Consider the following 15,428-nt stretch of genomic DNA (forward strand, 5'->3'; position numbering starts at 1 on the left):
GAGAAAACGTTCCTCATATATTCTTTGCTTTGGGAGTTGAACTTGTGAATGTATTATGTATTCAAGACAAAAAAAAAATTAATGTGCAATCACAATACCTTCTAACAGCAATGAAAAGACTATAAAATGATAATTCACAGAAGATCAATCTCACAGATGTCCATCTCTAGACCTAGCTGAAAACAGTTATCTTTCAGGTTGGGCATCAGTAAAGCCCTGGCAAACTCAAGGGATTAGGCATTATTTTGTCAGACTTTATTGACAGGAAGAATATGATTCCATGTACTATCATGGTGGAGGAAAACAATAACCTCAAACCCCTGACCCTAAAATATCTGCCCACATATTTGGAGATGAAATTATAGTAAAGAGGAAGATAAATCTACTTAATGGCTTAACGACACTTTTGGATGATTAGTGTATGCTTCACTAAAAATGCAATCAGATGCTTATTAATGTTTCTGTACATGCCATCAGTGCCAGAGTAATTAAAGTACAGAAAGGCAGAGAGACATGCTAACATAACAGGGATTGAAAGGTATTTTCAGCTACTAAGATGTTTGGGAAGGACTCTGGCTATTTGAGTGTCTGATAAGGCCTTCATTATTATTGGTATTTGGTTTGCCTGTTCAACCTTTTTCTCAAATTATTTACATCATTAAGATGTAAGTAATGTTTCCAGTTTCCTCTGGGTGGATAAATGGGGAAAGGGCTTAGTGGTACCAATCAAAATGATTCTCTCACAAAAACTCTGAACCACTAGTATAAGGTATATTTTCTTCTTCCCTGAGCCTAAAGGGAAGGTAGCGAATTACTATTTTAAGGTGGACTGGAATAAAAGGCTTTTTGTGCTTCCTTTCCATATTCTTTCCTCTATTCTAGATTTAATTAGGTTATAAAATCATCTAATTGCTAAAATAGTTACTTCTCTCATCCTGCAGTGGTCAGAGGGGAATCCTGCCATAAATAGCTATGGTAACCCAAAGAATGCCATGGAGTTTGCAACTAGCCTTATTGCTATGACCTGCCCACTTGTTCCATTTTGGTTTTTTTTCCCTGCTTCTACTCTCCAATTTTAGGGTTAGATACAAGAGTTGAAACTACTGAAGGATCCATAATACCTATGGACTGCCCATCCCACATAAGCATTAATTGCGGCTGTATTAGATCCTATAGGAATGAACTCTCTATCCTCAGTGTCTGGTGGAAGTGTGTGAAATTAAGGTTCACTGGTACACAATATTCAGAGAGCACCGTTAGTTCTAACATGCTATCCATAAACAGGGAAAAGAAAAATAGGAGAAAGAAGTGAAAGTTAAAAGGGGTGAAGAAGAATGAGTAGAAAAATATGTGTCAAAACTTAAAAAACTGTTCTGGAAAAGTTTTCCTTCATTAACTATTTTAACTTATTAGATAAAGCAGATTTGTTCCATCTCCTCCTCCACATATATACAAAATCCTAGTATTCCTCTTCATTATCTGAATCCCAAAACCTAGTACCTTCAGTTTTTCTTCATTTAGCCTTTTCACTAAAAAGAGTCACAAGTACAGAAATTCAACTTGCTCTTTTACTCAATGTCACTGAAAAACTGTAGTGACTGAGATGCCAGCAATATCTTCTTCAGACAGGGAAAGGAAGATAATACAGTGGCAACAAAATTATAAGCTACATTTTATCAAAAGAAAATAATATTTTCTTTACTATGTTTTAAAAGGTAGGGTAAACAAAGTATTTATGTACTTAAAACAGTATTGTTTGAGCTGTGAGAAATGATATCTAATGGTATAATCTCTCATTGGTTAATTAACAGAGCTGAGAGAGCTTTGATGTGTGAATTTTAAATATTACAAAAGTCTTTTAAAATTCTGTACCAATGCTGCTATTGCATTTACCAAATCCCACACTTCAATTTACAGTTATTCTATGAATTATAGACTTTTGACTCTTGTAAACTTGATGTTCTAATTGACTTGTAGGTAAACTGGGTAGATAAGTATTCCACAGCTCTGAGACACAGATAAAGCAGAGTTGTTAGGCTGCCAAACTGATCACCAGGGAATCAAATACGATTTCTCCCTTTTTCAATTTCTAATTTTACTTTTCTTATTCAACTTGAGAATAGCTCTATTTAAAAAAAACAACAACATTCACTTCTGTTTTTAAAACACAGTATTAAGCAAGATGGTTGGAATTATCATTGATTAAAATACCTCTAGTTTTTGACAACATAATATATGAAAGCACATATCTAAAGTTTTCTCATTGTTAAACCATTTCTCATTGTATCAAACCATTACACTGTACATCTTAAACTCACACAAGTTTATACGTCAATTATATGTCATTAAAGCTGAGCGGCGGGAGAACAAATTTAAAGAACTCAACAGGAAACTGAGTGAAATAGGCTTCTACTTCTGTTATTTTAAAGAGAACTTCTAGCCCAAGAATCAGGGAATAAGGAAGAAAAACATATTATCATAGCTAATATATAGCTAACAATCCCCTGTCTACATGGTCAATTATTCCAACTTAATAAAATCTGATTCAGTATTGTCTTACTATTTAGAGGATACTTTTTCATCTTTATTATACTTCCTATACTTTTCTATACTTTTTCTAAGCTAGTTCCAAGTCAATTAGCTTGAACATAGAATAGAATCAGGCCTCAGAACAGCCAAAATGCTACCAAGTTAATTCACTTAATTCACTCAATATAGAATGACCACCTGAGTCAATGGGGGCGAGGGAGATACAATAATATCCCAGTGATTTCCCTCAGAGCATTTACAAAGAAAAGGAGTAAGAAGAATTCAGAGAAGAGATTTATCACTTCTTGTTGGGCGTCAGAGAAAGAAATAGGTTATTAAAGGCTTCATGGAAGAGCTGACATTGACAATTTTGACATGAGGAAACTGAAGGTTAGGGAAAAAGGAGAAAGGCATCTGAGGCAGAGGAAAGATGAGCAAACTCTGAGATGGCAAAGAGTGGGGCATAGTTAAGAAAAGAGCAAAGGAACACAGGGTGGAGGAAAAGTAGGCATCATGTAAGAGGGAAAGAGAAAAATTGTTGTTTGTTTGTTTGTTTGTTTTTTAGGTGAGGCAACCCTTGGTTGACCTCACAGATTGCAAGAACCTTGTCAGCTTACAATCTCTTATTTATTAATTTTTTAACACCTATAGCACCTGATCTTTCTAGGTGGTCTCCCATCCAAGTACTAATCAGGCCCGAGCCTGCTAGGCTTCCGAGATCAGACAAGATCAGGCTTGTTCAGGCTTGTCCAGCATATATGAGAAAAAATTTAAAGGTAGATAAATGCAGACCAGACTTTGGAGGCATTCAATACTTAGGTTTTCACTCAGACCTTTTACTACATTAGACACAGTTCTCAAAAGCAGAATTGAAAAGTAGGGATGTCCTAAGAGGCTGACAGAGGGCATGATGGTGGTGGAAGGAGCTTTAACAACAGCAGGAAGAGATAATGAATCTCAAGGGCAATGACAGAAAAGTGACCAAAAATGACACAATTCAAAATGCTATTTTAGAGGGCTATTTAGCATCAGTATTATGCAGAGCCATATTAGAGCATGGGGTAAAAAGAAAGATCAGTAACACTGAGTCCATTTTTACTTAAAAATTTGATTATTTTGTTCATCATTTTTTTTTTTATTAACTTTAAGAAAATAGTGCATTAAAATATTATTTATCCTGACTACTAAGTTTAGGGGCACCCTCTTAAAATTTGCTCGTGAGGCAAGTACCTCACTTTTTTGGACAAAAGCGTAAGCATGTCAAAAATTTCTAAGAACTATTATTGTACAATAATTGACTTTCAGGCTGATGACCTTGAGCCATCACAAAATTTTAAAAAACGATTAATTCCTATTACAAATGTTTAAGAGGAAGGGGAAATAAACAATTTATTTTTAAAAGATTCCTTCTATAATGTTACTAAAATAATACGATTTCTGGCCTGTCTGGAGGGAAGAAGCTTAAGTTACACAGAACATTCATTTATGTGAAAGAGTGACAATATCAGATATAAAGCTTTCTGATATCTAGGTAGAATTTAAGTTTTAGTCAGTGTACTAACCAAGTGCCAAGTACTCAGTGAGCTCTTCAACTGAAACAGAGTCTATATGTAAAACTTTCAGTGTTCTTTGAATATTGTGTTTCTCAAGGTTATCCAGGGAAAATATAAGCTCTTTGTGAAAGCCCTTCCCACATTTCTCTGACCTCATCAGGGTTACTTTTTACCTCTCTTTGGTGGTCGCACATGATATGTTAAGTCATTAATGACCAGCTTAAAGTCATCAAGGAGGAGGAGGTCTATCCCTGTCGAGGCGGCGACACGAACACCATCTGTGAAAAAAAATTAATGTGAAAATTTAAACCTGTCATGTGCCCATAATTATTCAAAAATGGTCAAGAAAAAGCAATCCTCAAAATAGATTTTAAAAATTATATCTTTTAAGTTTCAGTTAACATTTTGCCTTATCTCCAAGTCTATGCTAAACAAAGCTTGTATTACCTGAGGTTTTTTGCTTACAATAGTCTCAGGTCTGTGAAAACTTAACAACATTCTTTTCTTTTCTGGTAGAACTTCAAGAACAAGTGAAATTAACAGCTTTATGGGCATCAGTTGGAAATCCAGAGTCACTGGGAGACTTGCATGGATGTCTTACATCTGTCTATGATGGAAGTTGGTTGAGTAAAAAAACGTTTTTTAATATATGGTACTTTTCATTATGGTCAGTGATCAGGTGCCAATAATTTGGTAGGCATGAATGCTAGAGTTAGCAAAGTATTCCAAGGTGGTCAAATAATTATATTATTAGATTAGTTGAGAATTAAATATACATAAAATATTTACAGCATAGAAACAAGGCAAATTGTTAACGATTGATGAATTTAGGTGAAGGGTAAATGGGTACTTACTGTACTAATCTTTTAAGTTTTCTGTAGGTTTAAAATGTTTCAAAGTAATAATGGAAAAAAATGTAAGGCACTTAAAAAATAAATAGGTAAAATGGATGTCATGTTGAATGGGAATTAGTGCCTTATTTCATATACTTTTCTATTTATCCATGGTTTTATTTTGGTAACTTTTATGTAAAAGACATCAGAAAATCTAAAAAGAAGTCCTAATTTTTCATATCTCCAGGGGTGAGAGTACAGTAACTAGAAAAATTTATTCTATGCCTAACATAATGATAAAAGATCTCAATAATATAAAATGCCCAGGGCTTTATATATGAGGTGCCTATGAATGAGACTCCCTGTGTATATACATGTGCTAAATCTGAACAAGTATATTCTGAGAGCCACTGGGAGAAAATCACTTTTTCCCCTAACATTTGCTGAGTAAAAAATGTTTTCTAAAGAGTGTGGGATTTTTGCAGTGTGTGTTTGTGTGTGTTTTGGGAGAAATAGTTTTGAGAGAAATGGGTGGTGAGGGGAATTAATAATAAAGGTGACTGTACCAGGTGAATAGATAGCAACTCTGTCAATTCCCCGATCCTCTTCTTGTAGTTGTCGTAAAAACACACCAACAGAGTCTGATATAGGTTTGAGTGTGAACTGGCAGCGTTCACGCCGGGACGGTAGCCTCACAGATATCACAGGTAACCCATTTTGATACACCACTGTCACATCTGAATGAAAAAAACCAACAATCACATGAAAATTAGATTTCATTATAAGTTACAGCTTTATTATTATCATTCTTGTATGAGATCTATTTTTATTAGTGAGGTTTAAAATGTTTAAGAATATGCCCATTAGCTTTAGCTGAAGGTTATTCTAGGAACTGGCTTATGAAAGATCATATGGATCACAAAATTCACTTCAGAAAAATGAAAACATGCAAAGGATTATCTTCTAAGTGGATCAAGAAGAAGTTTTTTTTTTTTTTAGAAATTAGAGGTAAAGTTCTTGGTATTGGTGAAGATAAACTCTGGTCCACTTAGTAATATTTTACTGAGTAGTGAGAAATTCCTGGGTGACTCCATAACCTGTAGGAAGTGGCTCTTGGGAGCCAGAGATTTCAAGAATCCCTGTGACAACTTAAAGTACACCAATAAGTGAGATTCTTTTTTTTTTTATTTTTTTAATTGAAGAAATGATTTAAATTTTTTTCCCCTCAACCTTCCCCTCTGGTAACCACTAGTCTACAGCACATGTCCATGAGTTTCTGTTTGTTTGTCCTGTTTATTTGTTGCTTTTAGGTTTATATTCCACATATAAGTGATATCATGTGATTTTCAACTTTTTCTGTCTGGCTTATTTCACTTAGTATGATTATTTCAAGGCATTTCATCTCTTCTTATGACTAATATTCCATTGTATGTATGTACCACAGCTTCTTTAGCCAATCATCTATCATAGGACACTTCGGTTGGTTCCATGTGAGATTCTTACTTAAGGATAGTCAACTCATATTTATAGTACAATATTACATCTAAGATGCTTGATAACTAAGCATTTTCTTATACAATATGGACATATTATGACATAATCAAAAACAATTCCTTTTACTTTCTCCTGAACATCTTCCTGAGATTAGCTAGATCAACTATTTGGGAGTTTCTAACAAAAAGTTATGGGAGATATTATTATAAGCTATAAAATTGAAAGGATTTTCTACAAAGAATGGTACAGAATTTCTTATTTCCTTACCTTCTCCCTCAAAAGTCTTGATTTGTGGAATCTCAGTCACTAAAACAAATGTCAGAATACTTCTCTTTCAAAGTAATTTTCAAATGAATTTTTTAAATAAATAAATTTTGAACCAGACTTTTTAACATAAGCAACCAAGCATTTAAAGATGACTGGTTAGCACTGAGGAAGGAAAACAGGCTTTGGAGTCATATCTGGGCTCAAATTCTGGCTTTGTAACTTTGGGCACATTATATAACTTCTCTGAGCCTCACCTTTCTCATATATAAAATGGGTTTAATCCCTACCCAATAGAGCTGTCGTGAGGAATAAATAAAATCAACCATTTAAAACAGCACAGTGCTTGATACATAGTGATGTTTATTTATTTGCTTTTTTAAAGACTCAAAAGGTGCATTCTATGATGTTTCTAAGGATTCCTATCTCTTAAAATTGATGAGCTGAGATAAAAGGTATATAAAGTTATAGAGATTCCAAATGCATCCAATTTTCCACAATTGTAGTCATTTACATCTTATTTCCTTATCTATTCTAACAATTTATAAAGTCTACAATGTATACGAAAGCCTCACACTAAATTCTTTCATGATTTAAATTTTAAAAAGGCATATTTTAGGAATAACAAAACACATTCTTATTTTAAATAGATGTTTGATGAGTTCTGACACAATAATCAAAATTTCCTTGAGTGCCATCCCAGTTAATCCCTGGGCAACCACTGTTTTTTGTCATCACAAATTATATTTAGTTTTTCTAGAGTTTCATATTACTGGAATCATATATATGTGCTCTTTTGTATCTGGCTTCTCTCAGCATAATGACTTTGAGATTCATTCATGTTGTTGTATACATTTAGTAGTTCATTCGTTTTCATCGCTGATAGTATTTCACTGTATGGCGACACCCTAATTTGTTTACTCATTCACCTACTGCTTGATATCTGGGTTGTTTCCAGTCTTTGGCTTCTTTGAATAAAGCTTTTATGATGATGTACTTAACAAGTCTTTGTGTGGACATACGTTTACGTGGTATATCTTTTCTCATTCTTTTACTTCAACCTATCCACATCATTAAAGTGGGTTTCCTGTAGACAGCATATAGTTGTGTCTTGCTATTTTATCCAATCCGACAATCTCTGCCTTTTGATTAAAGTGTATACATCATTTGCATTTAATAAATTCTAAACATGATTGTGTACAAGTCTATCTTGCTACTTAATTTCTTGACCTAACTGTTCTTTCTTCTACCTTTCCTCTACTCTTACCATCCATCCTTTAGATTAACTGAATCATTTTTTATGATTATGTTTAATCTCTACTATTGGCTTATTAACTATACCTTGTTATGTTTTTAGGGGCTACTCTACAGCAGGTGTTGGCAGACTTTTTCTGTAAAGAGCTAGATGATAAATATTTTAGGCTTTGTGGGCCATAAGGTCTCTCTTCCAACTACAGAGTCAGCACTATGGTGCAAAAGCAGACGTAGGCAATATGTAAACAAATGGACTTGGCTGTGTTCCACTAAATTTTATTTACAAAAGCAAGCAGTGTGCTGGCTTTGGCCTGTTGAATTTGCTGAAACCTGCTTTAGGTTTATAACATACATCTTTAACTTATCACATTTAACCTTCAAATAATATCATGCTACTTTTAGGTATAGTGTAGAGAATGCTACAACAATATACTTCCACTCCCCCTGCTTTGTGCTATTGTACTCATACATTTTGTTTCTCTGTTATTAACCATATAATGCATAATTTTTTAATGGTTATATTTTAAAGAAATTTTAAGATGAGGAAAAAGATCTTTTACAGTTACACACATATTTTACCTCTAGTGTTCCTTATTCCTTTTGTATGGATCCACATTTCCATTTGGTATTATTTTTCTTATGCCAGAACTTCCTCAAACCTTTCTGAGTGTGGCAATATATTCTCTCAGCTTTGGCAAGTCTGAAAAAGTCTTTATTTCACCTTCGTTTTTGAAAGACATTTGTGAAAGACATTTTTGGTGTGTAAAAAATTCTAGGTCGACACATTTTTTTCCTTTCAGTACTCTAAAAAACTTATGTCTTCTGGTTTGCACAGTATATGATAAATTTGTGTATATATTTATCTTTGTTCCTCTGTATGTAATATATCTTTTTAACTTTGGCAACTTTTAATATGTTCTCTTTGTCACTGGTTTTCAACAATTTGATTATAATGTTCCTTCTATAGTGTTCTTTATGATTATTTTGCTTGGAAATTGTTAAATTTTTTAGATCTCAGGGCTCATAGTTTTCATCAAATTTGGAGGAATTGTGGCCATTTTTCAAATATTTTTTTCTATCTCCTACCCCTCTTTCGAGATTCCGGTTACACTTTTATTAGACCATGTGGTACAGTCTTACAGGGCACTGAGGCTCTCTTCAGACATTTCAGGTTTTCCCCCCTCAGATTCATTCTGGATAGTTTTAATTGCTATGTACTTCAGTGTCGCTGATCTTTACTTCAGTAATGTTTCATCTGCTGTTAATTCCATCTTTATTGTTTTTCACTTCAGATATATGTCGCCTCTATAAGTTCCTTTTGTTTATTTTTATATCTTCTATTTCTCTTCTTGCTATGCTTATGTCTTCCTTAACCCCTCTAAATATAAGGATCATATTTATAATAACTATTTTAAAATCCTTGTCTGTTAATGTCATCATCTAGTAACTTCTAGGTCTATTTCAATTGACTGATTTTTCTTCTGGTTCTTTTCCTGCTTTCTCAGATGCCTAATAATTTTTGCTAGAGGTTAGACATTGTTAATTTTACATTGTTAAATGCTGGATCTTGTATAGTTAAGTTACTCGCATATTACTTTAATTCTTTTGGATTTTTAAAAAAGTCTATTAGGATAGATCTAGAAAATCCTTTATTTGAAGGTTCTTTTAGGAGGCTCTACTGAATGTTCCTGTATTTAGTGAGGTCTCTCCTCTCTGGCTGGAGAGAAGTCAAAAGGTTTCTTTCCCTGTGTGAGCACTGAGAATTATTCATTTTACAGCTCTTGGTAATTGTTTTCCTTGGCAGTTGTTCCCACCAGGTTTTATGGTTTAGAATTTAGCCGAAGCCTCAGGCTGTGAACTGAGGAAATGTGGGGTTAATCTCATCTGTTTCTCTTCTCTCAGAGATCACTGTCCAATGTCAAAAAACAGTTGTTTCACATATTTTCTCTGGCGTTCTAGTTGTTGACAGGAGAGCAGCAATATCCATGGTAGTTAACTCTTTGTGGACGCGTGATTTGAATTTTTACATAAAAATTAAAAAGAAGCAAAGTCAAAAATCTCTACTTCTTTATTCCTCACAAAAGGGTCATCTACGTTTCTAAGGAAGAAGCCAAAAATAGTAAGATGAACTTAATATACAGCATGTGCTATCTAAAGTTTTCAATATCTAAAGGTATTTGAAATTTTTGTCATTTCCTTAGCAATCTAGTGTTTCCTCAAAGTCAGAGACACTAAAATGAATATTCCTATCTCTTCTATAGGCAGTAATGATGATAAGCTCATAAAATTACTTGCATATTATGGCATAAAAGGTGATTAACGTGTTCACCTGGTATTCTTTTCCTCAATTATTCTTTTTCTATATGAGAAAAAAACTATTTAAACTCAGATTTCAAAAAAGTAGACAGTGTTGAATTTAAATAAAAGATAGGTATCTATGAATCTTAAACACAAAAAGTATGGAAAATTTCACTAAAACATTTTTCACAGGTAAGAGCTTAGGGGTTACTGTTTTAAAATAGCTGAGATAAAGTCAACAGAAAATAATTAAGGTCTTTTGCACCCACTTCAACTTTTTTCTTTAAAGATCATGAAGCTTTTCAAAGGAATGAAATATGAAAGCTTTGAGGAACTCTGCAGGAACATTACATTTCAGAACTGATAAACCTTTATTATAATACTGCTTTTGAAAGAAATCCCTAGGTCTCCTTCTTTCCCACACACTAGTTTGTAATGTAAATGTTAGTTTTCTTGGTTTGTAACCAAAAAAAGAACAATTACCAAATTCCTCAAGTTTAACAATATATAAAATAGCTGCTGGTTGTAGTGAAGTCACAATGGGCATTTACAAGCTAATAAGAGTTGTCAGCTACTATTTTTTTAGACAAATATTCTTTTTAAGTGTAAATTTTATCAAGTGACTTGGGTTGAGTTTTTTTTTTTTTAAATCTTTTGCTTTGATTTCCATTTCAATAAAATAAGTAATAATCTGTTCTACAGTAGTGTGCTTCAAAGTAACCTAGAAATATGGGGCATCCAATACGAATCCTGAAAGACAGAACATGACAACAGATTTAGGCATAAAAATAAAAAGGCAAGGAATTTTCCTGACTAAGGAAGAGCATGGAAAACAAGACATTTGGGGTAAAAGAAGGAATACATTTAAAAAAAAAATGCCTTTGGGGCATCAAGTATAAAAAAGTCATAAAATACAAATACTTGTTATTTATCCAATTGTTAAAAAATGCTTATAAAAATTCATAGGAAGACATTTATTGGTGTTTAAAATAATGGGCAAAATGTCCTCTAAAATATATCATCTTATGCTCTTGACTGTATATATCTTAAGGACTTATTCTGAAAGGGAACAGGTACAATAAGGAAGCATCTATGAGGTGTTTTCTGCAAAGCTACTTAGACCTACCTTTATGAGATGGTTTATGATCTTGCCATTGTTAAGGGTGGAGAATTTTCAAATGGCCAAATTCTCCTTCCATTGTTTAATGTTAAATAGAGTGTAGTTCTAGGAGATATTCTGTGCAAAGATATGCTAATGTTAAGTGTGTAGTTATCCTGTGTAAAGAAGCCAGCCTCTGCTTCTGTAAATTTGCTTGCTTGCTAGAGGGGGTTTTGGGGCTTTTTAAGCTATCCCCTCTAGAGGCTCGGGACTGATCTCTTCGAACCCTGAGTGGTAGAGAGTCAGTCGCCAGCCGCAAATAAAGGCTCACAATTCATCTCAATTGGCTCCATGGGTCTTAGATCTGATCACACCACAACAGCCATCATCTGTTTCTTTTCTCCCCCCTTTCTGTAATATTCTACATCAAGAATGTGAAATATAATCAAAGAATTTTAGTGTTAGAAGCACCAGAGAAATGATACAGATTAATGCCCTTCTTTAACAGCTAAGACTAATAAAGTCCAGCAAGGTTAGAAGATGGTCCTAAGGTCATACGGTTTAACCCAATGTGAAATGGCTGTGAAGCTCATTATCTTAATGTAGGGAGGAGGCAAGAGAATTAAAATGTTAATCAAGCTACTTTCAGAGACTGCAATATGCTGATCAGTCCTGCAGCCAGGCCAAGAGGACACCTTCAGAACAAAGGAAGATTTCTGCAAGGATTGCTAACAACCCATGGGGACATCTGTGAAGGGGAAACAGGAACCAAGAGTCATCCCCTATGGCTAAAATTCAGGGAACCTAAGGATTAAAGGCTTGGAACTGCCAGTAGGCTTTTCACTCTACATATTCTTATCTTTTCAAGCTACACACTCTTCTCCTTCTTATGTCCATATCAAAGGAAATGGGAACTAAAGAATGACATATAAACTGAATTCCCTGAACACTCAGGGTCCCTCTCAGTTCCTTTACTGTCTCTCACAGTCCTTCTGTCCTACTGTCTCTGTCCCTGAGTCCTTCTCAGTTCCTTTACTCTGTCTCTCACTGTCTCTCTCAGTCTCTGCCTCTGTGAGGAGACCACTGTCTGTCTGTGGAGTGTTATCCCTTTTCTAATAAACTTTCCTTTGACTCCAACTTTGGCGTGCGTGTTGAATTCTTTTTACACTCACTGCCAAAAGACCCTCTTCTCTCCATGCAGGGCTTGGTCTCCTCCCACACACAAGAAATTTGCCCTGTCCTGCATCAGTCTGACTAAAAAATTGTTTTCTCTTAAGTCACATAAAACATTAGGTTGCTAAATTCAGTAGGAATTTCAGCCCTAATTTGTTTTAGCAGCATCTAATGATTTTAACCACTCCTTCACTTTATAAAAATCTTTCCTTTTTCCACACTCTCCTGGTGGTTTTTACCTTTCTGTCTATACCTTCTAATTCTCCTTCATAGGCTCTTACTGTATTCATCCCTTACAAGTTTCTAAGTACTTTGTCCTAGGCCTCTGTGCTTCTCAATCCACATACTCTCCAGACAATCTCATATTCTTCCAAAGTGTCAGTTACCATCTAAATGCTGAAGTTTCAAACTTATATTCGATTGTCTACTGGACAACTGGGTTTCTCATAGGTATACTCGAAACTCAAAAGTCCTAAAATTAAATTAATCTTCCCAAACCCACCCATCTCTGACATTTCTCATTTCAGTCAATAACACTACTGTAAGGCCAGTGCTTCCAGAAAAGACCCTAAGGGCAGGTCCCCACCCCTAGCTCGTGCCTGCTAGCCACCTGAGGCTCATGGACCAATCTGCTAGCCACCTGAGGCTCATGGACCGATCTGCGGGCACTTGTGGCACCAAACCTCTGCACCAATGAAAGAGCCCCACGCTATGCTTTTGCCTTTTTTGAATCTTCCCCTTCCTGGACACGACCCTTAAAACCCTGCCCTGACCCGACTTCTCTGGCCAACGTGCCTGATCTGAGGACCTTGCCCAGGATCGCTTCTCTTTCAATAAAGGACACCTGTTATTCCTGAGTCTCTCTGTGTTGAGCGGCCGAACCTTACAACTACCACTATAGAACTATTGCCCAATCCAGAAAATTGTCTGATATCCTTGACTACTTTGTGGATGAAAAAGAGGCCACATACTAAACTTGACAAGCTCAAGAGAGGCCTGAAGGGAAGGCCTTACAAACTCAGAGACTGAAAGTAACCACATAGGATGGTCTAACATAAAAGTTTCTAACTAAAAGTGGGTCATGGTGGGTAGTCACTTTCTAGGCCTGTAGCTTCATTGACAAAGGTCAATCTTTACCTTAAATAAGCCTATCTATTGTCTTTTTGCATCAAAGTAACATACTTTTGAAATGTCACAGTAAAATTTTCCAGACTCAAGGCAGGCACCTGAGCACCACAGAACCCCTCTTTGTTATTTTGTTGCCCGCAGACCATCTCTATGTACTATAAATGTTCCCTGTCCTGTACTCACCATTGTAAAAAAAGTATGTGTCTCTCCATTTTGCGTTTTATCCAATCCCAGAGGTTTCCTTGTTTTGCTTTCTCCCACCTCCTTAATCTACCACCAATGGATTTCATGTAACCCTCCTTACATTTTCTCTTTTTATTCTAAAGTATAAAATAAGCTGGAAAACTGCTATTCTCTGGAGCATTTTCTCAATCCATTGAGATTTTGCTTTTGGGCAATTATCAATAGCCTGGCTCAAATAAACTCATAAAATTCTCTACAGGTTTGGATGTTTCTTACATTGACTACTCTTAGAGCCAGAACATGACATTCCTCATATCTAATCAGTCGGCATATCCTTTCATTCTATTTTCTAAAATTTCTAATCTAATTCACTCTACTACCCCATCTTTGTCCAGGCCACCACTACCTTTTTCTGATATCAGCTACACTGTATTGGGACTCCTTACCTCATTCCAGTCTTGCTCACATTCAAAAAGTTATCCACACTGAATCAGGACAATCTTTATTTCTCCAAAGGAAACCACTATCCTGAAGTGGTATTTGGTGTTTATCATTTCCATCCATCATATACACACACACACACATACATACATACATACATACATACATACATACATACATACAGGCAGATACACAGACAAATACACAGAGACACACAGACACTCCCCCACCCCAATATATAATCTGTAGTATTGTGGTAGCCCGCCTCTGAGATAGCTCTAAATGATCCTTGCGTGGTCCCATCTCACATCAAGTCAGGGCTGGTCTGTATAAGCAGGAGAATACAGCAGATATAATGGTGTATAACTTCTGACGCTATGCCATAAAAGGCTGTTAGCTTCTGTCCTACTCTCTTGGATCACTTGCTCTGGGGGAAGCCAGTAGTCATATCATGAGGACAGCTCTGCAGCCCTATGGAAAAGCCAACATGGAGAAGAAGAGGGGCCTCCCACCAAGAGCCGGTACCAACTTCTCAACTATTTTAGTAAGCTACGTTAGAACTGGATCTTCCAGCCCCAGTCAAACCTTCAGATGACTGCAGACCTAGCTGACATAGGATTACAACTCCATGAGACCAGACCCCAAATAGCCCAGCTAATCTTTCCTGAATTCAGAATCCACAGAAATGGGAGATAAGAATTATTATTGTTTTAAACCCCTAATTATTGTTGTAATTTGCAACACAGTATTAAATAACTATACGCAGCATGGTTTTTGCATGTATTTAGACTTTACATAAATGGTCTCATCATATACAACCTTCTACAATTTGCTTTTATACTCAATAATGCTCCGAGATTTATCTGAATTGAATCATATTTCTGGGTCATTCACTTAAAGTCCTATGTATAATTTCATTATAATAAATAGACTACAGTTTATCCATTGAAAAAATTTTTTCTTTCCTGTTATAAAAAGGCTAAGAGAACAGCACTCCTCAATGATTTTAGTTTCTGATGCAAATTTGGCCAATTTTTTTCTTCCTTTTAGAACGTTATATTCCACTTTTTATTCCTTATGCCATCTGTAATTTATTTTTGTAAGGTAAGAATCATTTATTGAACAGTCTGCCCAATCTTCTGACTTACAATGCTAATTCTATCATGCCAAATTTCCATA

At 35.2% G+C, this 15,428-nt stretch overlaps 1 protein-coding gene across 2 annotated transcripts in view; it reads right to left on the reverse strand.

The window, feature by feature from the left end:
• MCU (mitochondrial calcium uniporter) overlaps nt 1-15,428 on the reverse strand; it is a 149,851-nt gene that overhangs the window by 11,508 nt on the left and 122,915 nt on the right. For both annotated transcript variants that reach the window (XR_004951637.1, XM_036223772.1), the window contains 2 exons: nt 5,482-5,652; nt 4,256-4,360 (listed from right to left, as the gene is read on the reverse strand). Coding sequence is in view for 1 of the 2 variants with exons in the window: in XM_036223772.1 (XP_036079665.1) it covers nt 4,256-4,360; nt 5,482-5,652 (276 nt within the window). In the remaining variant the exon portion in view is untranslated. The remainder of the gene's footprint in view (nt 1-4,255; nt 4,361-5,481; nt 5,653-15,428) is intronic.

This window comes from Rousettus aegyptiacus, unplaced genomic scaffold (genome assembly GCF_014176215.1).
Source record: "Rousettus aegyptiacus isolate mRouAeg1 unplaced genomic scaffold, mRouAeg1.p scaffold_m13_p_6, whole genome shotgun sequence".
NCBI lineage: Eukaryota > Metazoa > Chordata > Mammalia > Chiroptera > Pteropodidae > Rousettus > Rousettus aegyptiacus.